Source organism: Pseudonaja textilis, chromosome 5 (genome assembly GCF_049901715.1).
Source record: "Pseudonaja textilis isolate UNSWEBS1 chromosome 5, rPseTex1.2, whole genome shotgun sequence".
NCBI classification, from domain to species: domain Eukaryota; kingdom Metazoa; phylum Chordata; class Lepidosauria; order Squamata; family Elapidae; genus Pseudonaja; species Pseudonaja textilis.
The window spans coordinates 74,437,531-74,463,908 of NC_141994.1; the positions used below are offsets into that span (position 1 = coordinate 74,437,531).

Consider the following 26,378-nt stretch of genomic DNA (forward strand, 5'->3'; position numbering starts at 1 on the left):
AGGCCAATCACCAGGAGACTGGGAGTTCTAGTCCCACCTTAGGCATGAGAGCTAGCTGGGTGGCTTTAGGCCAATCACCAGGAGACTGGGAGTTCTAGTCCCACCTTAGGCATGAGAGCTAGCTGGGTGGCTTTAGGCCAATCACCAGGAGACTGGGAGTTTTAGTCCCACCTTAGGCATGAGAGCTAGCTGGGTGGCTTTAGGCCAATCACCAGGAGACTGGGAGTTCTAGTCCCACCTTAGGCATGAGAGCTAGCTGGGTGGCTTTAGGCCAATCACCAGGAGACTGGGAGTTCTAGTCCCACCTTAGGCATGAGAGCTAGCTGGGTGGCTTTAGGCCAATCACCAGGAGACTGGGAGTTCTAGTCCCACCCTTAAGCATGAGAGCTAGCTGGGTGGCTTTAGGCCAATCACCAGGAGACTGGGAGTTCTAGTCCCACCTTAGGCATGAGAGCTAGCTGGGTGGCTTTAGGCCAATCACCAGGAGACTGGGAGTTCTAGTCCCACCTTAGGCATGAGAGCTAGCTGGGTGGCTTTAGGCCAATCACTAGGAGACTGGGAGTTCTAGTCCCACCCTTAAGCATGAGAGCTAGCTGGGTGGCTTTAGGCCAATCACCAGGAGACTGGGAGTTTTAGTCCCACCTTAGGCATGAGAGCTAGCTGGGTGGCTTTAGGCCAATCACCAGGAGACTGGGAGTTCTAGTCCCACCTTAGGCATGAGAGCTAGCTGGGTGGCTTTAGGCCAATCACCAGGAGACTGGGAGTTCTAGTTCAAACAGACAAACAATGAATGAATGAATTAATGAACAAATGAATGAATGAATTGAAAAACAAGTAAACTTGACCACTCTCCCCCCCTCCCCGTGTTCTCTGCCAGGTGTGTGCCTATGGGCCTGGCCTGAAGGGGGGCTTTGTGGGCAAACCGGCTCCTTTCACCATTGACACCAAAGGAGCCGGGACAGGCGGGCTGGGCTTGACCGTAGAGGGTCCCTGCGAAGCCAAGATCGAGTGCCAGGACAATGGCGACGGCTCCTGCTCAGTCTCCTACTTGCCCACTGAGCCCGGCGAATACAGCATCAACATCCTCTTCGCCGACGCTCACATCCCGGGCTCCCCCTTCAAGGCGGACATCAAGCCCGTCTTCGACCCGACCAAGGTGACGGCCAGCGGGCCTGGTCTGGAGCGTGGCAAGGTGGGTGAGGTGGCCACCTTCACCGTGGACTGCTCCAAGGCGGGCGACGCCGAGCTGACCATCGAGATCATCTCCGATTCGGGCGTCAAAGCCGAGGTGCTGATCCAGAACAACAGCGACGGCACCTATAGCATCACGTACATTCCTTCCTTCCCGGGCACTTACACCATCACCATCAAATACGGCGGGCACCATGTGCCCAAATTCCCGGCCCGGGTCAACGTGGATCCTGCCGTGGACACCAGCAACGTCAAAGTTTTTGGGCCTGGCGTGGAACCTCGAGGTAGGTTGTGGCGGGATTATTGTGGTGGCCATTTTACTTTACAGGACAAATGGCTGAGTCCCAAAGTGGGGAAAATATATTATAAAATTTAAGAACCATCCAGGGGTGGGTTGCGGCCTGATCATACCAGTTTGGGTCAACCGGTAGTTGTGATCGCTGGATGGGCCTGCTCACCTGCTCCTGCGCTATCCTTTCCATTAATAACTCACTTCCTGGCTCATTCGCCCTGCCCATCCTGACCAGCTGAGTGTCAGGGTTTCCGGCAGTTGCCCTAATTAAATCATGAGCCTCGAGCCAAGTTTCAAACGAACCCAAAAGATTTATTAGGAGCAACATGTCAGCATTCTCCCAGTTGAAGCCAACTCTGATACACGTAATTCACGGCCACTTGTGACCCCGTTTCCCCTCTCTCCCCCCGGGTGTGTCATATATCAGATTCTCCAATGAGGCACGTTCACTTTCATGTCATCAATCATGCTCTCCAGTGAAGGATTTTCACGGGCAGAAGATCTGGTAGCCTAGCTACAATCTTTGTAAGATAAGCATGGAATGTATTTCTGGTTCCTTCCCCCTGCTGCTTATGGCAACTTGGAAGCAAGCATGCTTTACGAGTTGACACTGAGTTCCGCACCACTCCTGTTGTACTCACCAGAGGTGCATGCTTGAAGTAGCATTTCACTCCGCAAGGAGTGCTCACCATCAGCGAACCGGTTGCTAATGTAAGTGCAACCATTCTGTGTAGAAGATGACCGGGCTGAGCCTGAGGGAGGAATCAAATATGTCATCAGTCACAAGTCTCTGTGTGCCCACAAGAGATCTATGTCCAGGCTATCTTTGAATGCCTTCTTATCTCCCACTCATTTCCCTTAACAGTTAGTTGGCCAGATTCTTGTAGAGCGCTTAAGCTTTCAAGAAATCTTTAGTCGAATAGTCTTCGATTTACAGCGGTTCCGTTTAGCGAATGTTCAAAGTTACCACGGCACTGAAAAAAAGATGCCTAGGACCGTTTTTTTCATACTTATGGCCTTTGCAGCATCTCCATGATCACACAATCCGAATACAGACGCTCAGCAACCCAACTCATATTTGCGACGGTTGCAATGTCCCGGCGTCCACTGGATTCCCCCTTTTGCGACCTTCTGACAAGCGAAGTCAACAGGGAGGCTGGAATTCGCTGAACTACCATGCTCCTCGCTTAAAGAACCACAGCGATTCCCTTAACGACTGCAGCAAGTCGTAAAGTGGGGCAAAACTCCCCGCTGACTTTCCTCGTCGGACGGTCGCCAAAGGGGGATTGCCTGACCCCCTCCCCAGGATGCGGCAACTGTCACAAATACGAGTCAGTTGCCCGAGCCTCTGAATTCTGATCACATGACCGCGGGGAGAGGCTTCAACGGTCATTAAATGTGAAAAAGGGTCGCGAGCCACATTTTTCAGTGCTGTTGAATGGTCACTGAGCAAAAGGTCTTAAGTCAGGGACTGCCTGTGTGTTTCCTCTGTGTTTCCTGTCGTAAGATGCATAGGGTAGCCCCACGGCGGGATAGGTGGCAAATGAAGGTAACAAACCAAGAAAGTAAATTTGGGGGTTCCCCCCCTCCAGATCCAAGCAGGCTGCTCAGCATTGCTCGTGCCTTCGCCGTCTCTCCCCAGGGGTCCTGCGTGAGGTCACCACGGACTTCACGGTGGATGCTCGCTCTCTCACCCAAACGGGGGGCACCCACATCCAAGTGCGGGTCATTAACCCTTCGGGGGCCAAGACGGACACCTACATCACCGACAACGGGGACGGCACCTACCGGGTCCAGTACACCCCCTTTGAGGATGGTAAGTCTCCCCTTAAAGCTCCCCCTCCCACTTCTGCCCTCTCCCACAACCTTTGATATGAGCCCCTTCCCAGCTCCCTTGGATGCAAAAAGTACAATTCAATAAGATCAAAGTAGCAACCGGGATTTTCCTCCTTGCAACGGTGGCCTGGAGGTGGAGCTTGCGCCGCACAATCGGGAGGCTATGGGTTCGATCCTAGGTAGAGGCAGATATGAGATGAGAATTTATCTGCTGAATATAACTCCGCACTGGTGACAGGTAGGGCATCCGGCCAGTAAAACACTCAGCTCCATTCAGTTGCCCAGACTCCACCCCATAAGGGGTTATGGAGTCATTAAAAGACGATTTGCTAGTCACAGTCCTTGAGTGGTACAGTGGCTTAGAAGTGGAGCTCTCGCCTCACAATCGGGAGGCTGTGAGTTCGATCCTAGGTAGGGGAAGATATTTCTCTTTCCACGTGATGAGAATTTATCTGCTGAATATAACTCCGCACTGGTGACAGGAAGGCATCCGGCCAGTAAAACACTAAGTTCCATTCAGTTGCCCAGACATACGGGGATATGGAGTCATTAAAAGATGATTTACTAGTCACAGCCCTTGAGTGGTGCAGTGGCTTAGAAGTGGAGCTCTCGCCTCACAATTGGGAGGCTGTGAGTTCGATCCTAGGTAGGGGAAGATATTTCTCTTTCCACATGATGAGAATTTATCTGCTGAATATAACTCTGCACTAGTGACAGGAAGGGCATCTGGCCAGTAAATACTCAGCTCCATTGAGTTGCCCAGACTCCACCCCAATGCAAGGGATTAATGGGTCATTAAAAGGAGATGATTTACTACTCATAGTCCTTGAGTGGTGCAGTGGCTTAGAAGTGGAGCTCTCACCTCACAATCGGGACGCTGTGAATTCGATCCTAGGTAGAGGCAGATATGAGATGAGAATTTATCTGCTGAACAAAACTCCTCATTGGGGACAGGAAGGGCATCCGGCCAGTAAATACTAAGCTCCATTCAGTTTCCCAGACTCCATCCCGCAAGGGATTATGGGGTCGTTAAAAGGAGATGTTGGGAGCATTATAATAATGGAAGGGAGAACCTCTCTGCCTATCCAGGTAAGGGGGCGGCGACGTTTGCCCTGCACAGGGGATGAAGGCCCACGTGACCTCTTTGTCTCCCAGGTATGCATCTGGTGGAGGTGACATATGACGACGTGCCGGTGCCCAAGAGCCCCTTCCGGGTGGGTGTCACCGAAGGCTGCGACCCCAGCCGCGTCCGTGCCTATGGCCCTGGCCTCGAAGGGGGTTTGGTGAACAAGTCGAACCGCTTCACCGTGAAAACCAGGTGAGCCTCCCCTGCCCCTCCCCGAGGCAAACCGAGTTGGGCAATAAGTCTTCAGCTGTGAGAAAGGGACTCGGGTTCAAGGCAGAACAAGAGCTCTGTCTTTGCGGGTGGAACTGGATCTACCCCGGTGTGTTTCACAGCGGGCCGGTTTGGGTGGACTTCAACTCCCAGAATCCCCCATGGCTGACTGGGGAATGGAAGCCCATCCCTCTAAAAGTCTGGCCAAGTTTGAAAACACTGATGTCATCTATATAACAATTGAAAAAAAGGAAAACTGGCACAGGGTGAGAAGTACTGGAAACTAAACAAGAGAATTGCACTTCTTGGTGTGAGTGCATCTATCTGTCCATCTATCTGTATCCATCCATCCATCATTTCTATCTATCTGTCTGTCTGTCTATCAATCATCTATCCACTCAACTTTTCTGTCCATCCATCCATTTCTCTCACCCTCTTCATTCATTCTCTCTCATCTATCTATCTATCTATCTATCTATCTATCTATCTATCTATCTATCTATCTATCTATCTATCTATCTATCTATCTCTACCTACCTACCTACCTACCTACCTACCTACCTACCTAATCTATCCACTCAACTTTTCTGTCCATCCATCCATCCATCTCTCTCACCCACTCCATTCATTCTCTCTCTCTTCTACCTCATCTCTCTGTCTCTCTCTCCCTCCCTCCCTTTCTAATCTATCCACTCAACTTTTCTGTCCATCCATCCATCCATTTCTCTCACCCTCTCCATTCATTTTCTCTCTCTTGTCTCTCATCTATCTATCTATCTATCTATCTATCTATCTATCTATCTATCTATCTATCTATCTATCTATCTATCTATCTACCTACCTACCTACCTACCTACCTACCTAATTATCCATTCAACTTTTCAGTCCATCTATCCATCCATCCAATAATCAATTCTCTCTCTCATCTGTCTGTCCATTTCTATATCACTCATGCCTGCGGATAGTTCACAGATAAAACAATAAAATGATATAACAGCTATAGAAAAAAAAAAGTTAAAAACCAGATTAAAACAAAAGGGACAATCACAATTTTTTTTTTTTAAAAAAAAGCAGACGGAAGGAGACTTCAAAGCAAGAAATCAATCAATCAATCGTCACTATCAATAACGGGATGAAATTCTAGACAGTGTTCCCCGATATTTATGCTGGGGTTCAAAGGTCAGGTTCGCTGACTTTTAAACCCCAGATCGCATAGGACAGATGGATTTATTAGGCCTGGGTCGTCTGCACGCAACCCTCACGGATTTCATTTGCATCAACGTTTTGCTGTGGTTTTAATTCACCAAATGGAGTCAAACTTCCCGTAGGAATGTCGGATTGGTTTGCTCCTGATGCCTTTGCCCACAGGTCCTATGGCTTTTGGGGGTGGGGCTCTTTCAAGGGCTTCCTTTTTTTCCCAGGGGCGCGGGGACCGGGGGCCTCGGCTTGGCCATCGAAGGCCCCTCGGAGGCCAAGATGTCTTGCAAGGACAACAAAGATGGCAGCTGCAGCGTGGAATACATCCCCTTCACGCCCGGGGACTACGACGTCAACATCACCTTTGGGGGACGCCCCATCCCAGGTGGGTGAGGAAGATGGGTGAGGATAGTACTGTTAGGGATACACCCTAGCAGAATCTGCACGGCAGTCAGGCAGGCAGGCAAAATATGTGAGATAAACTTTTTTGTAGCTTACACTCAGTAAAACAGATACACTGTGCTAGTTAAATAGTTTATTCCAGTAAGAGTTATAGCTTAGTGAAAAACAGTCCATATATCATTCACTAATTCAGTCCGTCCGGGGATTATTCAGTTGCAAAGTCCAGTGTTGAAAAAGAGCTCAGTAAACTTACAAATATCAGTCCAGTAATATATCTCCTCGCAGTAGAGATATGAAGAAGTCAAACCTCCTTTCTTCCTTCAACGTTCAGCAACTCAGGAGTAGGGAACACACAGTTAGCAAACCAGCAATCCATCAAACCAGCAATCGTCAACAATCCAGCAGGTTCTCTTGCTCCCTCTTATGGCGGTTTCACAACCGCACCCAAAATTACATGCTTTGCAGTTTAAAGTGACACACACTTAAACTTACAATCATAGTTTATATATATTATTTTACCCAAACTACGTTAGGTAACCTTCTTATTCCTAACAGAGGGGACTCTCCAAGACTCATGTGAAGATGGGAGGAGGGGAAAGTCCTCAACTTATGACACTTTGTTTAGTGAAGAGCCACCACTGCTAACGAAGCCCCACCCGAGCTCTGGGGATAAAAGGCAGGGGGTGGAGACGAATAGGCGTGGCAGACAACCAGCCGGACAGACTTGTCAGCCTACAGTGAGAGAGAAACTATTTGCTGGGGCTGCCGGCGCTCCTAATAAAGGAATCTTTGAGTTCACTTCAGGGGGTGTGTCCTGTTTGGGGAGCTGGGCAGGGGTGGGATTCAATTTTTTTAACAACCGGCTCTGTGGGCGTGACTTAATTGGTGGGCGTGGCTTGGTGGTCATGTGACTGGGTGGACATGGCTTGGTGGTTGTGTTATTGGCTGGGTGTGGCCAACTCAACATCACTCACGTTGAGGCATGCATCTCCTCCTCGCCTGGCCTCTCATGACTGTGGGGATGCTGCAACAGTCGTAAGTGTGAAAAATGGTCATAAGTCACTTTTTTCAGTGCCATTGTAACTTTGAATGGTCCCTCCACACAAGCAAAGTACCAGCAAAAGAAGGAAAAAAAAAACTCCAGAGAAGTTCCAGAGACAGGAAGTCTAGTCCTGCCAAGAATGTAATAAGGGTTAATGGAGAGGCAGTTTCTGTAAGCAACCCCAGAATGTTTCCTTCCTGCCTTCCTTACAGGATTAGGCCAGTAATTTCTTCTAACAACCGGTTCTCCAAACTGCTTAGAATGTTAACAACCGGTTCTGGCGAATAGGTGCGAACTGGTAGAATCCCACCTTTGGAACTGGGTCAGAACACAAAGGATGATCTTCTGCTGGGAACTCATGGTGGATCTTTCTTCGCAGGGAGCCCCTTCCGTGTTCCTGTCAAAGATGTGGTTGATCCCAGCAAAGTCAAGTGTTCGGGACCCGGACTGGGGGCCGGCGTGAGAGCGCGGGTCCCTCAGACCTTCACCGTTGATTGCAGCAAGGCTGGCCTGGCCCCTCTGGAGGTGAAGGTGCTGGGACCTTCAGGTATGGTGCTTTGGAGGGAGCACTGATTAAGAATGGGTTATGGGATGGGAAGAAGTTGGTAAGGAGGACCTCAAGGTGACCAGAGGTCAATGCCTAGATCTTCAAGAAGACATTGGACAACCTTTTGTCTGAATTAATATAGGATCTCCATCTTGAGTTGTGGGTTGGACTAGAAGGCCTCTAAGGTCCCTTCCAACTTCTGTCAAGAGCATGATGGGTCAATCCTGCCCTAGTTGGCTTGAGTTGACCCAAAGCCACCTTAGATGCCTTCTAATGCTTTGCTCCTGCTCCTCCTCTGTCCAGGGGTAGCTGAGCCAGTGGAGATACGTGACAATGGAGACGGCACACACGCTGTGAAATACACACCAGCGACAGACGGACCGTACACCATCTCTGTCAAATACGCCGGGCAAGAAGTACCCCGCAGGTGAGAGACTTAGAGGTTCTTGGCCAACTTCTCCTACCATCACTGGAGGACTTCGGGTCCTCTCTTGATGCCCCCGTGATTCACTTAACAACTGTGGCAAGGAAGGTCATCAAATGGGGGCAGAACTCACTTACCAAATGTCTCGCTTAGCAACAGGTGTTCAGGGGCTCAATTGTGGTCATAAGACGAGGACTACCCGTACCAAATTCCTCCGGTTTTATTTATGAAACTGTCCCTGTCAGGTTCCTTCTCTTGAAAACCTGAGTTTGACCTGCTGTAGAATTGCCCAGCTGGGCTGCCTTCTGAGTGACCCAGACTACAATCGCCAACATTCCCAGCCACGGGGAGTTGTAATCTGATTGATCCGGCCTCTGATCCTGCAGAAGGAGGTGCTCGGATCCTTTCGGGGTTGTGGGAAACCTTGAGTAGAGACCAGCAGTGGGATTCCAAATATTTTCCCACTGGTTCTATGACACCACGCTTTGCCACGCAAATCAGCTGAACTAAAAAAAAAAACAAGGGAATATAGGGCAGGATAGGGTGGGGGCTGTTGGGTGGGGCCAGCCAGAGGTGGTATTTGCCGGTTCTCCGAACGAGTCAAAATTTCCACTACCAGTATGCCAGAACTGGTCTGAACTGGCTGAATGGCACCTCTGGTAGAGACCCAACTCACACCAGCTCCTTCCTTGACAAACAGGAGGAAGAACTGAGATGTCTTATGGGGGCAGAGGGATGGCATAAAAACATACGTACCTAAATGCATATAAACTGAATGACTGAATGAATGAATTGAATGAATGAATGAAATGAATGAAATGAATGAATTGAATGAATTGAATGAATGAATTGAATGAATGAATTGAATGAATGAATTGAATAAATTGAATGAATGAATTGAATGAATGAATTAAATGAATGAATTGAATAAATTGAATGTAATGAATTGAATGAATGAATTGAATAAATTGAATGTAATGAATTGTATGAATGAATTGAATAAATTGAATGTAATGAATTGAATGAATGAACTGAATGAATGAATTGAATAAATTGAATAAATTGAATAAATTGAATGAATGAATTGAATAAATTGAATGAATTGAATACATTGAATAAATTGAATGTAATGAATTGAATGAATGAATTGAATAAATTGAATGTAATGAATTGTATGAATGAATTGAATAAATTGAATGTAATGAATTGAATGAATGAACTGAATGAATGAATTGAATAAATTGAATAAATTGAATAAATTGAATGAATGAATTGAATGAATTGAATGAATTGAATACATTGAATAAATTGAATGTAATGAATTGAATGAATGAATTGAATAAATTGAATGAATGAATTGAATAATTGAATGAATGAATTAAATAAATTGAATAAATTGAATGTAATGAATTGAATGAATGAATTGAATAAATTGAATGAATGAATTGAATGAATGAATTGAATGAATGAATTGAATGAATGAATTGAATAATTGGAATATAATGAATTGAATGAATGAATTGAATGAATAGGTTCCCCCCCCAACTGAAAGGGTTCTTGGCTGCAAAGGGAGGGAGGGGAGGCCCAGCCAGATCCTCTCTGATCTCCCAGCTTCTGCCTCTTTCAGCCCCTTTAAGATCCGGGTCCTTCCTGCTCACGATGCCAGCAAAGTGCGGGCCAGTGGTCCTGGACTCAACGCCTCGGGCATCCCTGCCAGCCTGCCAGTGGAGTTCACCATCGATGCCCGTGACGCTGGTGAAGGGTTGCTCACTGTACAGATCCTGGTAAGCCGTGGGGCCAGGAAGGAACTGTGGGATGGCTGGGAGGCCTCCTCTTAGTCCTGGGTGCAGCAACAGAGAAATGGAGAGGGGGTGGGTGGGAGAGGGGCTTGGCATTGTCAGCCCAAATGCTGGCTGGAGACATTCTGAAGCCCACCCACCTTAAAGTTGCTGGGATTGAAAAAAAAAAACCTAACAATCTTGCAGGTCTGAAAATACAAATCTCTCACTGTCTGCTTTTAATGCCTGATTAACTAAGTCTTCATAAATGACTTAGACGAGGGAATAGAAGGGGAACTTACCAAATTTGCAGATGATACTAAGCTGGCAGGAATAGCCAACACCCAAGAAGACAGGCTGAAGATCCAGAGGGATCTTGACAGACTAGAGCACTGGGCCACATCTAATAAAATGAAATTCAACATAGAGAAAAGTAAAGTCCTCCACTTAGGCAAGAAAAACCAACAGGACACATATAGACTGGGTGAAACCAGGTTTAATAGCAGGAACTGGGAGAGGGATCTTGGAGTCTTAGTGGACAACCAGCTAAATAGGAGCCAGCCATGTGCAGCAGCTGCCAAAAAAGCCAATGCAATCCTAAATTGCATTAACAGAGGGATGGAATCAGGATCAAGGGAGGTATTGATACCACTCTATAAAGCCTTAGTAAGGGCACACCTAGGGTCCTGCACCCAGTTTTGGTCACCACACTATAAAAAAGATGTTGAAAAAGAGTGAAGAGAAGAGCAACCAGGATGATGAGGAGACTGGAGACTAAAACCTATGATGAACAGTTGCAGGAACTGGGCCTGGCTAGTCTAGGGAAGAGAAGGACCAGGGGAGACATGAGAGCAGTCTTCCAATATTTGAGGGGCTACCAGAGAAAAGAGGGGGGGGGTGTCAAGCTATTTTCCAACGTACCTGAAGGCCAGACAAGGAATAACGGATGGAAACTGATCAAGGAGAAATTCAACCTAGATTAAGGAGATATTTTTTGACAGTGAGAACAATCCACCAGTGGAACAGAAGTTGCGGGAGCTTCATCCCTGGAGGCTTTCAAGAAGAGATTGGACTGCCTTCTGTCAGAAATGGTGCAGGGTCTGCTTGGGCGGGGGTTGGACTAGATGACCTACAAGGTCCCTTCCAACTCTGTTAATCGGTAACCTGGGAATTAGGAGGGATCGTTTCTAAATTTCGTTCTCTGTCCATTGTACAGCTGAGGGTTCATCCTCCTTTTATCTGACCCTTTCTAGGCTGCGTCTCTTTCTCCTCTTCTCTTCCCACCCCTGGCCTTGTTTTCCAGGATCATTCTCACCTTCCATTACAGGTTGACCTTTGACCAGACCCTCCGCTTCTCTTTCTCCCCCAGGACCCTGAGGGCAAACCCAAGAAGGCCAACATTCGGGACAACCGAGATGGGACCTATACAGTCTCCTATGTCCCAGACATGACGGGCCGCTACACCATCACCATCAAATACGGTGGCGATGAAATCCCCTACTCGCCTTTCCGCATCCACGCCTTGCCCACTGGAGATGCTAGCAAGTGCCTGGTGACAGGTCGGTGGTGGCTCTTCTTCTTTCCTGGAGGGGGTCACTTTCTTGGGGCAAGAATGATTCCTGACGAGGATGCTCATGTCTCTTTCTGTCTCTCTGTCTACAGTGTCCATCGGAGGCCACGGATTGGGTAAGCTTTGATGTGGACCACAAGGACATTTGTAGACATGGCCCAGTTGTCCCATCATGTTTTCTAACATTTGCGAGCTCCCTTTTACTTGGGAATAACGAAGTCCAGGAGGTTCTCTTTGCAAAAAATGGGCTCCAGCTTCCCCCTGGAGTTTTTTGGGGGGCTCCATCACTGGAGGCTTCCAAGCAGAGGTTGGACAAGCACTTGATCGGAGCAGAAGACGTTTAAAGTCCCTTTCCACGTCTACGAGTCTGTGATATTACCACTCTAGAGTGGATCCTCTTTTCTGGAATGTCCTTATTTTAGAGGCCCATTGAGTTTTCTTCTCCACCCTTTTAGCATTCAGGTCCACAAACTTTATTTGAGACTGTGATTTTCGTTATTCCTAGTTTGAATTTTAACTCCACCTGCTGGACTGAGACATTGGCTGAGTTGGGTCACGGCCAGTTTCGGTGACTCTTGACTTGATGGCTGCCTCCAGCATTTCTTTATCCCTCCCTCTGAACCTAGCCTACCTCAATAGTCCTGGGATGTAGGAGAAGGAATGGCAGAAGCTGGAGGCGGCATGAAAAGAGGAATTAGCTTAGAATCCATACGTAGTCACAAGCCAACCAAGTCCAACTGCCTTTGAGTGCTATCAACCCTTATTCGATTCGGACAAGGTGCTGACTATTAGTTGGGAAAATTCCTGTGCACATAGGCTTTTAGTAAGGAGGAGGAGTGCAGTGGGCTAGAGGCGGAGCAGCTCTCACTTCACAATCAGGAGGCTGTGAGTTCAATCCTAGGTAGAGCCAGATATTTCTCTCTCTCTGGGCACAATGAGAATATATCTGCTGAACAAAACTCCACATTGGCTGCAGGAAAGGCATCCGGCCAGTAAACACTCCGCTAGCTCCATTGAGTTGCCCAGACTCCATCCCGCAAGGGATAACGCGGCCATTAACAGAAGGTGATAGGCTTTTAGTGAGAAGTCTTCTTAAATGGGACCGTCGCCTGTAGACTTGGTTTGACCATTTCTGGGCTTGGCTGCAACCGTTGTCTTCATTTCCTTGTAGGAGCCTGCCTTGGTCCCACCATCCAAATTGGAGAGGAGACGGTCATCACAGTGGACGCCAAGGCAGCTGGGAAGGGCAAAGTGACCTGCAAGGTCTCCACGCCTGACGGGGCCGAGCTGGATGTCGACGTGGTGGAGAACCACGACGGCACCTTTGACATCTACTACACGGCTCCCGAGCCTGGGAAATACGTCATCACCATCCGTTTCGGAGGAGAGCAGATCCCCAACAGCCCGTTTCATGTGGTGGTGAGTACTGGATGTGCCCGGACAAAAACCACCATCCGTGGGGTAGATGGACCCAGGGTAGCCACCCCTTTTCCAATGGTCATCAAGCAACAAAAGTACCGATAGAAATGTGTAGCTCCTGGTTGGGGTCCTTGGTGGTTTTCTTGGAGACGTTTCATGACGTTGTCAGTGCTGGAAGGGAGAAGGTGTTGTGGAGTGGAGAAGGAGAAGGACGGTGGGGTCCTTAGTGCTCTCTGAGCTGACGTATTTTCCCGCACACCGGCTCATGACTTTGACAATTCATTGACAGAGTTGTCAATGCCTGGAATGCACTACCTGACTCCGTGGTAAGGGGCCGTGCATAAGCGGACCAACGTGCCTACCGTCCCTGTCTTAATGTCCCCTTTTATTCGTACCCATTTCGTGTGCTCCTAATCATGTTTCTAACGATATCTGTTCTCTAAAACGTGCTTGGCAAATAAATCATTTTTTTAAAAAATGACCCAACTAGGCAACACCATCAGTACTAGAAGACAGTGGCGGTTTTCAGAGTAGAGGAGGAGAACAATGACAATTGTGCGGGTTTGGGGTGTTCTCTGATCGTAAATGTTTTTCTACAAACCTTTCATGACCCAACCAGGGATGGAGTGGTACTCAGGTGGACTGCTAGAATGGAGCGGTATTCAGAGTTTTGCGTTAAGTCAGCGCCCGAAAAATAACCACAGATGGTTATTTTCATTTAACCTCTTTATAAACATAATAAGCAGATTTTACAATACCAGTTGTAGATTTCTCCCAACATGCAGCAAACTCAAACAGAAACGTGTTGCAAGTAACTTCAGTAGCAAGCATTATACACAGCAGAGGAGAGAAATGGTTTCATCTTCAACAGACGGACCCAGAGCTCAACATAGCTTCAGAGCTTAATATAGAGCCACGCCGAGGCTGCTTCTAGTTTCAGTTTCCAATCAGCCCTCATTGGCTGACTTAGTTGCTATGCCTATTCGTTGGCTGACCTTATCACCAAGCTGTATTCCCGTTCATGAATGTACTCTGACAGGCGGGTTTTGTGGAGAGGAGGAGGACGACGACAATGGTAGGGTCCTTGGGGTTCTCTGAGCTTGGATGTTTTCCTACAGACCTCTCATGACCCAATTAGGTAACATCATCAATGATAGGACAGAGAGCTAGAAGGCTTCTAAGCACTGATGACGTTACCTGGTTGGGTCACGAAATGTCTGCATGAAAACAACCAAGCTCAGAGAGCACCAAGGACTCCTTTGGTTAGGTTTGGGGGCCACCCCACCGTTGCTCAGCTCTGTCCCCACAGCCGTCGGATGCAGCGAGGCTGTGGGGTGAAGAGAGGGCTCTCACCGTGCACGCAGGACCACCCACTGATGTCTCCCTTGCTTCCCGCCAGGCCTGTGACTCCATTCCTCAGGTTGAAGAGCCCTGCGAATCCAACCAGCTTCACCAGCCCTTCCCGGTGCACCACTCTGGTGGCTTCCCTCCACATTGGGTACCAGGACTGTCTCCTCGCTTGTCTTTGCCTCCTCTCCCTGTCTCTCTCTTTTTGTCTCGGAAAGGAGGGTCCTGCTGCCCCCATGCCCAATGCCAAGAGGGTCCTCAGGATGTGGTGGAAGAAACCAAGGAGGTGACCGTGATGTGCAGCCGAAGCTCTACCAAATTTTGATGGGCAACACAGAGCGTTTGAGTTGCACTCCTTTTTCCGGACACATCCTGCAGATACCCCTGGCCAAGGCCCAATTCCAACCTTGGTTTTTCTCAGACATTTATTTGCTTCTTCCTCTTCCACCCTTCCCGGAGACCTGATAGCATGAGATAATAGGAGTCTTCCAGTATTTGAGTGGGGGGGGGGGGTCAAAGAAGAGGGGGTTAACTTATTCTCCAAAGCACTGGAGGGCAGGATAAGAAGCAAAGGATGGGAAACTCGTCAAGGAGAGAAGCAACCTAGAAATAAAGAGAAACTTCCTAACAGTGAGGACAATTAACCAGTGGAACAGCTGGCCACCAGAAATTGTAAATGCTCCATCACTGGAGGCTTTTAAGAAGAGACTGGACAGCCACTTGTCTGCAATGGTTTAGGGTCTTCTGATTGAGCAGGGGGTTGGAGTAGAAGACCTCTCCAATTGTCCCTTCCAATTGTGTCATTCTGTTAGGTCCCTCCCAAAATGTCGGTGTTGTTGAGACCCCACGCAGCCAGGCCATACTGCCTTGTACGGCAGGCAGCTAACAAAATGGCGCATTCTATCTGCAGAGGAAGATCCGACCTCTTCAAAGCCCAGTGTGGAATGGTTGGCTCAAAAAAAGTTGGTAGGAAATCCAGTTCTAGTTTTTAAGGAGTTAAACACCGGTAGAATCCTGCACAGCATAGGTAGCATCAGTGAAGTCCCCTTCGGAGTTTGCACCAAGCAAATTCACCCAACCTCCTGGCTGCGAAGTGAGTCATTTGTGGCTCAGGGGGTGGTACAAACTGAACAGCTAGTCCTCGACTTACAGCAGTTTGTTGAGTACCCGAAGTTACAATGGCGCTGAAAAAAGATACGGTGGGCCATTTTTCTCACTTTTGTACCATTGTAGCACCTCCCCAGGGGGTAGGCCTGTTAGCCCAACAGCTGATCATTGGAGAGAACCAGTTCGCTCCCAGCTGATCTTCGGAGCTACCGGTTTGCCTAAAACGGACTGAACTGGTAGAAACCCACCCTTGGTCAAGACTCACTTAGCAGCCGTCTCGCTTAGCAACAGAAAGTTTGGGCTCGATTGTGTCGTAAGTCAAGGACTACCTGCAGGGTGGCTAGCTCAATGCAATTTGAGAAATCCAGCGGTTTTGGCAAGGCAGGGGCAACCAATGGACAGTCCTGAATCTCTTCTTTGCCATTTTTTGCTGTCCCCCAAACCCTTTCGGGGTGTTCTGGATTTTTGGGGGGGGGGGGGGGGCTGGTTCTTAGTCTCCTTCTTTCTTCCAGCCCTGTTTCTTCCAGCTACTACACCAAGACTATTTTGGTTTCTAAATCTTTCTTTGCCTTTGGGGTGCTCTTTCGCTCTCTCGGTTCACCCCCCATTCTCTATCTGGACTTAAGTCTCTCTTTCTGCCTTCCCCCCGTTTCCTCTCTTCCCCATCCACGCCAGGCCACGGATGAGCCCGTTGCCCCTCCGGAGAGCGTGGATGCCATGCTGCGGCCTTTCAACCTGGTCATCCCCTTCGCCGTGCAGAAGGGAGTTATCACAGGTAGCCTGTCTGTCCGTCTGTCTGTCTGGGGATTGGATTGTAATGGGGGATCGGGAGGGTGGGGGGAACCACGGCACGGAAGCACAGACTGGAGTTTTGGGGGAGGTGGGGCGAATTGAGCCACGTCATCTTGGACTCACTTCTGAGTTTCTGCATTACAGGTAGGCCTGAAGTTACGACCGTTCGTTTAGTGACTTCTTTGTGGCCACCTCGTTTACTGTGCGTGTGTCCCTGAGCGATTCGACCCTTGAAAGGGGAACATTTTTGGTCTTTTGTCACCCCCCCGCCAAGGTTTCAGTGGAACTGGGGTGTCATGGTTTTGAAAGCATTAGAAAGGATTAGAACAGGGGTCCCCAACCTTGGCAACTTTAAGACTGGTAGACTTCAACTCCCAGAATTCCTCAGCCAGCTTGGGACTCTAGGAGTTGAAGTCCACAAGTCTTAAATTTGCCCAAGGTTGGAGACCCCTGTAGTAGAGCCTACACAAAGTGTAACCTAACCAGGGGTGAGATTCAGCCGGTTCAGCCTGGTTCGGGGGAACCAGGTGTTAAATTTACATCTGGTTTACCGAACCGGTAGTTGAACCGACCTGCTGGCCCCACCCACCCCTCCCCTCCCAGGGGCTCATTTTGGATGCAGGGAAAGATGCATGGGGAAGCTCTGGTGGGGTGGGGGAAATAGAAGTCTGGAAACGGGCCTGTTTCCGGCTTCCCGAGGGCCTCCGGAGCCCAGCGGAGACCATTTTCACCCTCCCAGAGGCCTGAGGGAAGCCTCCGGACTCTGGGAAAGGTGAAAAACAGCCCCTCCCGGAAGTTCCAGTAGGCCACACCCACCCAGCAACCCGGCAGAGAACCAACCGGTTCTCTGGGATTTTTGAATCCCACCCCTGACTATCTCAGCTTTTGTTATTCCCGTTGAGCTGAAGGTCCATTGTAACCTAATGTGCCATTGGCGGAGATAAAGCCTCCAGGCCAGTTGCCAAGCTTAGCTAAGCAAACCTTGGTGTAATCATATTCAAATGTGAATTCTTTCTTCTGCAAGTATCTCATGTGAAGATTGCAGCCTCCCTAGCAAGCTCTTAAATTCCTTTTTTTCCTTCCTTCTGAGCCCCATTGTTCCCAAGTGCTGGGGAAATCGTGGGGTTTGCATGAACCAGCGGATAAGAAATGAGGTTTCTTACATGATGACGGGTTTTGCATGGACTATGTAGTAGTTAGGCCTTTCCTTTTCTCTCTCTGCCCTCTCTGTTTAAGGCAGGAGATTAAAATCACCCAGCTTTCATCTTGATCAATGATAAAGCAAATTATCAGTTGCCTCATATTCAGAGTTTCAGTGGGTTAATTCAGATTTTTTAATTCAGTTTTGCTGGGCAAAACCTAACAATTTTTAATTAATTTTTAAAATTCGACCTTGCTGATCTAAATAAGTTTATATATACTGCTTTTTTTTTGGTAGGTTTTCCTATTTTACTTGTACATGGTACAAAGCCCCTCTCTAAGGGATGGGCTGTTTGAATAATTAGGAGGTTAGATTAAAATGAAATAAATGATTAAAGGAAATTCAAATGAAGAGATTGAATCAATAATCCCAAGAGAAAAATGAGAGACAGGCTAGAAAATGGAATACTCATCTCTGATGATCTAGTGACCTAAGCCCACTGTAACTACCTAGCTAAAAAGGCATTAAGAGTTGTTAACCTAATCCTGCATAGCTTTTTCTCCATGAATATTCTACTACCAACTAGAGCTGTGGTGATTCACCTTTTTGGACTCCTGTGCCAAAAATTGTGCAAGCGCTCGTGTGCCAGCACCCAGAAGGCAATGCATATGCCCCCTGCGCATGTGTGCGCAATCCCCTCCCCCACTGCCCCCTTACCTGCATTGCGCCTCACAGCCAATTTTCGGCCAGATTGAGGCCTTTTTTGGCCTCTGCAGGCTTTGCAGGCCGAATAATAGGCCCATTTTATCACTTCCGGTGTTTACAGGAAGTGACAAAACAGGCCTATTTATTCATCCTGCAAAGCCTGCAGAGGTTTTTTTCAAGCCTCTGGGAGGCCGAAAAAGGCCTCAAACTGGCCAAAAATGAGCTGTGAGGCATGCGCAGTGAGGTAAGTTTGCCTGTGGCTTGCATGCCGGCACAAATGGCTCTCCGTGCCACCTGTGGCACGCGTGCCATAGGTTCGCCATCACGGAACTAGAGCATACAAAAAACATTTGCTAGACCAATACTCAAATACAGCTCATCAGTCCGGAACCCACATTGCAGACCGAACATTAACACAATCGGGAGAGTCCAGAGATATTTCATGAGAAGAGTCCTCCACTCTTCTACTCGTAACAGAATACCTTATGTCACCAGACGTGAAATTTTAGGCCTAGACAACCTAGAACTACACCGCCTTCGGTCTGACCTAAGCATAGTACGTAAAATTATCTACCTATCAATGACTACTTTCAACGTCAATGAGAACAACGTCAATGAGAACAACACACAAGCACATAATAGATACAAACTCAAGATATACCACACCAAAATTGCAGGAAATACAACTTCAACAACAGAGTGGTCAATGCCTGGAATACTCTACCTGTGGTTTCTTCCTAAAACCTCCAAAACTTTAATCTCAGACTGTCTACTGTTGACCTCACCCCATCCCTAAGAGGTCTGTAGGGGGCGTGCATAAGCGCGCCAATGTGCCTACCATCCCTGTCCTAATGTTTCTTTTTATTCGCGCAGCCATAATGATGTTTATACCTATACCTGTTATCTAATACTTGCTTGACAAACAAAAGAATAAATAAAAATAAATAAAAGAAAGGGATTTGAATTGGGTGAGCCAAAATGGAGATGGAAAGAGAGAACAAGGAGGTGGTAAACCTAGATCTGTGGTTGTTTGCGAGGGTAGCTCAATAGAACTTCTACAAGGGGCAGCCAACTCCTTCCGCAACCACATTCCAGGACTGCACAATGTGCCATTGTTGGAAACCTGCATTCCGCTGTTCCATTCTTTCCCATGATGCATTTGGAATGTACCGTAGCATCTCCAGGCATTGATTTTTAAAAAAAAAATCTCTGGGAAATAGAGTTTTAGGACCGGGGTGGAGGACAAGCTGGTGGCCGTGGGGTCTTGGAGGGGAGAAACGGTGGGGCAGCCAGAAGCAGACAGCCAGGTAAATCTTGCAAGCCCCACCCACCTCTAGCCCCACCCTTATCGAGCTCCTCCCCCTCACCTGCAGCTCCCAACTGCTGTGCGTCAGCCCTGCTTTGACTCTTGATAGGTTGGAGTCAGCCCAGAAGTGGGAAATGTTACTGAACTACAACTCCCAACATCCCTCAGACTGGGGTGCTGGGAGTTATAGTTTGGGGAGGTTTCCCAGATCTGGCTACTTCCATTCTCAACCCAGAAGTGGGGAATGTTATGGAACTACAACTCCCAGCATCCCTCACTGTTGTCCAGATGGGGGTGCTGGGAATTATAGTTTGAGAAGGTTTCCCATATCTGGCTACTTCCATTCTCAACCCAGAAGTGGGGAATGTTATGGAACTACAACTCCCAGTATCCCTCACTGTTGTCCAGACAGAGGTGCTGGGAATTATAGTTTGAGAAGGTTTTCCCATGCCTGGCTAATCCCATTCTCAGCCCCAAAGTGGGAAATGTTATTTAAATACAACTCCCAGCATACCTCACTGTTGGCCAGGCTGGGCTGCTGGGAATTGTAGTTTGGGGAGGTTTCCCATGCCTGGCTAGTCCCATTCTCAGCTCAGAAGTGGGAAATGTTATTGAACTATAACTCCCAGGATCCATCACGTTGGCTAAGTTGGGCTGCTGGGAGTTGTAGTTTTGGTAGATTTCCCACACCTGACTAGTCCCGTTCTTAGGGGTGGAAGTCATCATGGTTTGGGGTCTCACCAGCCTGTTTTCTTCCTGCTGTGCAGGCGAGGTCAGGATGCCTTCAGGCAAGACGGCGTGTCCACACATCACCGACAACAAGAATGGGACAGTGACGGTGAAATATGCCCCCACAGAGAAGGGGCTGCATGAGATGGACATCAAATATGATGGCAACCACATTCCAGGTGAGAAAGAGAGAGCGAATGGGGTAAGACTGATTCCTGGGGAGAGGAAGTGGCTGACTGGGGAATTCTGGGAATTGAAGTCCACCCATCTTAAATTTATTGAGCTGGCTGGGGAATTCTGGGAGTTGAAGTCCACCCATCTTAAATTTATTGAGCTGGCTGGGGAATTCTGGGAGTTGAAGTCCACCCATCTTAAATTTATTGAGCTGGCTGGGGAATTCTGGGAATTGAAGTCCACCCATCTTAAATTTATTGAGCTGGCTGGGGATTTCTGGGAGTTGAAGTCCACCCATCTTAAATTTATTGAGCTGGCTGGGGAATTCTGGGAGTTGAAGTCCACCCATCTTAAATTTATTGAGCTGGCTGAGGAATTCTGGGAGTTGAAGTCCACCCATCTTAAATTTATTGAGCTGGCTGGGGAATTCTGGGAGTTGAAGTCCACCCATCTTAAATTTATTGAGTAGGCTGGGGAATTCTGGGAGTTGAAGTCCACCCATCTTAAATTTACTGAACTGGCTGGGGAATTCTGGGAGTTGAAGTCCACCCATCTTAAATTTATTGAGCTGGCTGGGGAATTCTGGGAATTGAAGTCCACCCATCTTAAAGGGATCGACATCAGGAAAGAACGAAAACATTACGTTTGGGTGCACACGTTACGCTAAACCCATTTAATTAAACCATAGTTTGCTAAACAAAATAGATCTCTCTGGAACCAGGTCGTCATTAAGTGGAAATTTGGATGTCTGTTTGCCGGAGCTGCCACACCTGATCGGGCAGGTGGGGGTGGGGAGGCTAGAGAAGATGATCTCTAAGCCCCCTTCCAACTCTAGGACTTTCAGATAGATTAGCTTATTTCCCAGAGTTCTTCCTTGCCCCCTGTCTGGAAACAGCAGGCTGCCCAGGATTATGGGATGTTTCTTTTTTCCACCCCGCCAACCAGGGAGCCCCCTCCAATTTTACGTGGATGCTATCAACGCCCGCCACGTTAGTGCCTACGGACCAGGGTTGAGCCATGGCATGGTCAACAAACCTGCGACCTTCACCATTGTCACCAAGGACGCCGGCGAAGGTGAGTCCCCTGGACCACGTGTGGAAAACGTGGTCAGTCCCATGGACCACGTGTGGAAAACGTGGTCAGAGAGTCATGATGTCTGCCCAAGAGGCGGCCGTCAGGGTTCCAACAAATCCACCCCCATTCAAATCATAAGTCTCTAGCCGCATCTCTCAGAGTAAAAAAAAAAAAGATTTATTAGGAGTGACCATGTCGGCGTTACCTGGGTGCAGCCGACACTAAGGCACATCACTCATTTCCCCCTTGACCCTGGTCTTCCCCCCACCCCCTGGGTGTATATTCTCCACTGGGACACATCCATAGCCCAGAGTCATCAATCGTGCTCTCCAGTGATAATCTTGCCCTAACCCTAACCCACAGGAGGCCTGTCCCTGGCTGTGGAGGGCCCGTCCAAAGCCGAAATCACCTGCAAGGACAATAAAGATGGCACCTGCACTGTCTCCTACCTCCCCACGGCTCCCGGCGACTACAACATTATTGTCCGCTTCGACGACAAGCACATTCCTGGCAGCCCCTTCACTGCAAAGATCACAGGTAGCCCTTCTGCTCTCTCTACGCCAACCTCAACTGCTTTTATTTTACTTTATTTTATTTTACTTTACTTTACTTTACTTTACTTTACTTTACTTTACTTTACTTTACTTTACTTTACTTTACTTTATTATTTTATTTTATTTTATCTTTTTATTTTATTTATTTTATTTTATTTTACTTTATTTTACTTTATTATTATTTTATTTATTATTATTTTATTTTACTTTATTATTTTATTTTATTTTATTTTATTATTATTTTATTTTGTTTTATTTATTTTATTTTATTTTTATTTTACTTTATTATTATTTTACTTTATTATTATTTTAATTTATTCATTTATTTTATTTTTATTTTATTCATTTATCTATTATTATTTTCTTTTATTATAATTTTTATTTTCTTTTATTATTTTTTATTTTATTTTATTATTTTTTATTTTCTTTTATTATTTTTTCTTTTATTATTTTTTCTTTTATTTTCTTTTATTATTTTTCTTTTACTTCACTTTTTACTTTACTTTATTTCATAAAACATGAAGAATGGTTGCAGGGTTTGGGTCTGTTTAGACTAGAACCTTAGGGACGCGGTGGCTCAGGGGCTAAGACGCTGAGCTTGTCGATCAGAGAGGTCAGCAGTTCGGCGGTTTGAATCCCTAGCGCCGCGTCACAGAGTGAGCTCCCGTTACTCGTCCCAGCTTCTGCCAACCTAGCAGTTCGAAAGCATGTAAAAAATTCAAGTAGGAAAATAGGGACCCCCTTGGGTGGGAAGGGAACAGCGTTCTCTGCGCCTTTGAAGGCATTTAGTCCTGCCGGCCACATGACCATGGAGACGTCTTTGGACAGCGCTGGCTCTTCGGCTTTGTAACAGAGATGAGCAGCACCCCCTAGAGGTGGAAACGATTAGCACGGATGTGCTAGGGGAACTTTTACCTTTACCTGTGTGTCCAATCACACTTGGCCAATAAGGAATTCTATTCTATTCTATTCTATTCTATTCTATTCCATTCCATTCCATTCCATTCCATTCTATATTCTATATTCTATATTCTATATTCTATATTCTATTCTATTCTATTCTCTATTCTATTCTATTCTATTCTATTCTATTCCATTCCATTCTATATTCTATATTCTATATTCTATTCTCTATTCTCTATTCTATTCTATTCTATTCTATTCTATTCTATTCTATTCTATTCTATTCTATTCTATTCTATTCTATTCTATTCCATTCCATTCCATTCCATTCCATTCCATTCCATTCCATTCTATTCTATCCTGTTCTTTCTTATTCTATTCTATTCCATTCCATTCCATTCCATTCTAAGCTTTTAAGAAGAAACCGGACAGCCATTTGTCAGGAATGGCGTAGGGTTTCCTCCTTGGGTGGGGGGATGGTTGGACTAGATGACCTCTAAGGTCCCTTCCAACTCTGTTAATCTGTAAAGCTCTTTCCAACTCTGGGATTCTGACCCGGAAAAGGCAGTCCTTCCAATACTTTAGAGAAGTCTTGAACCCTAACCCTGACGGCTTCTCTCTCGCCATTCTTCCTGGCCCAGGGGACGATTCCATGCGCACCTCCCAGCTGAACGTGGGCACTTCCACCGACGTGTCACTGAAGATCACTGAGAGCGACCTGAGCCTCCTGACCGCCAGCATCCGGGCCCCATCTGGGAACGAAGAGCCCTGTTTGCTTAAGCGCCTGCCCAACCGCCATATTGGTGAGTCCTTTTTTCCACACGGACACACGACTGAAGTTGCAGAGGACTGAGGGTTTTGCAAGCTGTGAAAATCGGGAAGGCAGCCGGAAGAGCATCGGAGAGACAGGAAAAGAAGCAACCACCGGCTCTTTGCTGCTCCTAGTGGACGTTTGGAGTTTTGCAGTCAGATCAAGTCTACCTAAAAAGAGAGTAGTCATAGGGGAGAATAATGGTACCTCCGAGTTGAAGTGTTGGGGAGCTTGGTGGTCTCTGAACTGGGTAGTTTTCTTGCAGACCTTTCATTGCCACACTAGGGAACGTCGTCAATGCTAGAGGGAGTAGGGTTTGCGGAGTGGAGGAGAAGGAGAAAGAGATGGAAAAGGAGAGGAGCAGGAAGGGGAGGAGGAGAGGAGGGGGAGGGGAAGGATGAGGGGAAGGAGAAAGAGAAGGAAAAGGAGAGGAGCAGAAAGACCTGAGGAGGAGGAGAGGAGAGGAGGAGGACTGTGGGGTCCTTGGTGCTCTCCGAGGTTGGTGATTTTCTTATGGACATTTCATAACCGAACTAGGTAACATCATCCATGCTAGAAGGAAGTGGGGTTTGTGGAGAAGAGGAGGAGGAGGAGGGGAAGGAGAAAAAGGAGGAAAAGGAGAGGAACAGAAAGGGGAGGAGGAGGAGGACAGTGGGGTCCTGGGTGCTCTCTGAGCTTGATTGTTTTCTTGCAGACGTTTCATGACCCAACTAGGTGACATTATCAGTGCAAGAAGGGAGTGGCTTGTCCTAGTAATGTTGGTGGGAGCGTTCTTGATAGCTCTTTGATAATTTTACTGTTTGATTAATTCTCTGGGTTGGTAGTTCCTTGACCGAGGTATTGCTGACTGCTTGATTGTTAACCTTGTTAACATGTTAACCTTGTTAACATTAATCTTGGTGTTACCCTCGGCTCACCTGGGCCTTGTTTGCTGGCGAGGAGTTTTTTGTTCCCGCTTTTTCGCTTTTAGATCATCTCTTTGGAACGGTGAGTTCCGTGTTCTAGAGCACGGAGGTTAAACTCGCTGTGTCACATCATCACACGATGTATCGTGATTTTTTTTTTCCCTTGGCAGAGCTGGGGTGGTGGACACGATTTGCGCATGATGCACCCAGCCCGCAGGCCACCACTTCGACACCCCTGTTTCTAGATGTTCCACCCCAAAGAGAGAAAGCGAGATAAATTCTCCTCTTTCCTTAGGACAATTAATTTTGTCACCTCCTCTTGCAGCACTTTCACACTCTGTTCTTCCGTGGTGGGAATTTGTGCGTGCCTCATTTCCCAGAATTCTCTGGGAGTTCCCTTCCCTGGCAGTCTGTGTGGTTTGATGAAAGAGCTCCTGGCTTTGGTGAAACCTATCCGGGGGGCTGCCAGCTGACCCCCAGGCCCCCTTCACATCATCCTGCCCCACCTTCATTTTCCCCCCCTCTGTCTCCTTCACCCCCAGGGATCTCCTTCACCCCCAAGGAGGTTGGGGAACACACGGTAAGCGTCAAGAAAAGTGGCAAACACGTCACCAACAGCCCCTTTAAGATCATGGTGGGACAGTCGGAAATTGGTGACGCCAGCAAGGTGAAAGTGTCCGGTAAGGGGCTGATGGAAGGACGCACCTTCGAGATGTCCGAATTCATCGTCGACACCCGGACTGCAGGTGAGGAAAGGGAGGTTGTGACAAAATACCCTGTTTCCCCGAAAATACGACCTACCCTGAAAGTAAGCCCTAGCTTGATTTTTACATGTGCGCCCCATATAAGCCCTACCCCCCAAATAAGCCCTAATTAAAATCCTGCCCACTCCAGAGTGGATGGGTAAAAATTAAGGTAGGGTGGGGGATTGGGGGGGTGGAGCTGCCCTACTGCTTACCTTTGGACAGGTGTAGCCAGGCCTCGCACACCCCAACACCTGCCTGGCCGGCCCATTTCTTCTGCAGCTGGCAAGGCTGGACAGGCTTCCCTGAAGGCCTCTGGAGCTGAGAACAAAGCTCTGGATCGATCCTGAAGGCTGCAGAGGCCTTCAGGAAAGCCTTGCCGGCCGCAGAAGTAGTAGTTCCTGAAGGCCTCTGACTGCGAAAAGGAGGCCGGGGGCGACACATGCAAGTGAGGTTAGTCAGTGGAGGACTTCCCCCGAAAGTAAGACCTGGTGCCTTTTGTGGTGGCAAAAAAACCTCACCATTAGACAGGGCCTTATTTTCAGGGAAACACAGGTATTGTAGGACTGCCAAACATCTTTCACCGACTATATAACTTGGCAGCAACAACTGGTCCTTCAAAGCTAGGAAAATGGACCCAAACTTTCTCAGCGAGACCACTGAATTTTGCCCCGTGTTACAAATTTCTTGTCACCGAAGTTAAGCGAATCACTGCAGTGGCAGAGTTAGTAAGACAGCCATTAAGTGAATCCAGCTTCCTCCAATGGATTTTGCTAGTCAGAAGGATTCAAAAGAGGATCACATGAATTCCGGGGACGTGGCAACTTGTTGTAAAGATGAGTCAGTTACCAAGGGTCCGAATTTGGATCAACCACGGGGATGCCGCAGTGGTTGCAAGTGTTGAAAATAGTTGTGTCACTTTTTTTTAGTGCCTTTGTAACTTCAAATGGTCACTAAATGAATTGTTGTAAACCGAGGACTATCTGTATTTTGTTCTTCTCAACCAACAGTCGGTACCTGCTAGGAGTTAGTTAAGGCTCCATGGAATTCAAG

General features: G+C 47.6%; 1 protein-coding gene across 1 annotated transcript in view; it reads left to right on the forward strand.

Annotated features, from left to right (window-relative positions):
* The window catches only part of FLNC (filamin C), a 108,638-nt gene that overhangs the window by 62,100 nt on the left and 20,160 nt on the right, over positions 1–26,378 (forward strand). The window contains 16 exon segments of the mRNA XM_087935400.1: positions 878–1,475; positions 3,126–3,299; positions 4,475–4,637; positions 6,077–6,237; positions 7,676–7,843; positions 8,147–8,270; positions 9,895–10,051; positions 11,415–11,604; positions 11,708–11,731; positions 12,787–13,034; positions 16,164–16,263; positions 20,200–20,340; positions 21,281–21,409; positions 21,773–21,946; positions 23,508–23,669; positions 25,125–25,328. Coding sequence (XP_087791526.1) covers positions 878–1,475; positions 3,126–3,299; positions 4,475–4,637; positions 6,077–6,237; positions 7,676–7,843; positions 8,147–8,270; positions 9,895–10,051; positions 11,415–11,604; positions 11,708–11,731; positions 12,787–13,034; positions 16,164–16,263; positions 20,200–20,340; positions 21,281–21,409; positions 21,773–21,946; positions 23,508–23,669; positions 25,125–25,328 — 2,917 coding nt within the window.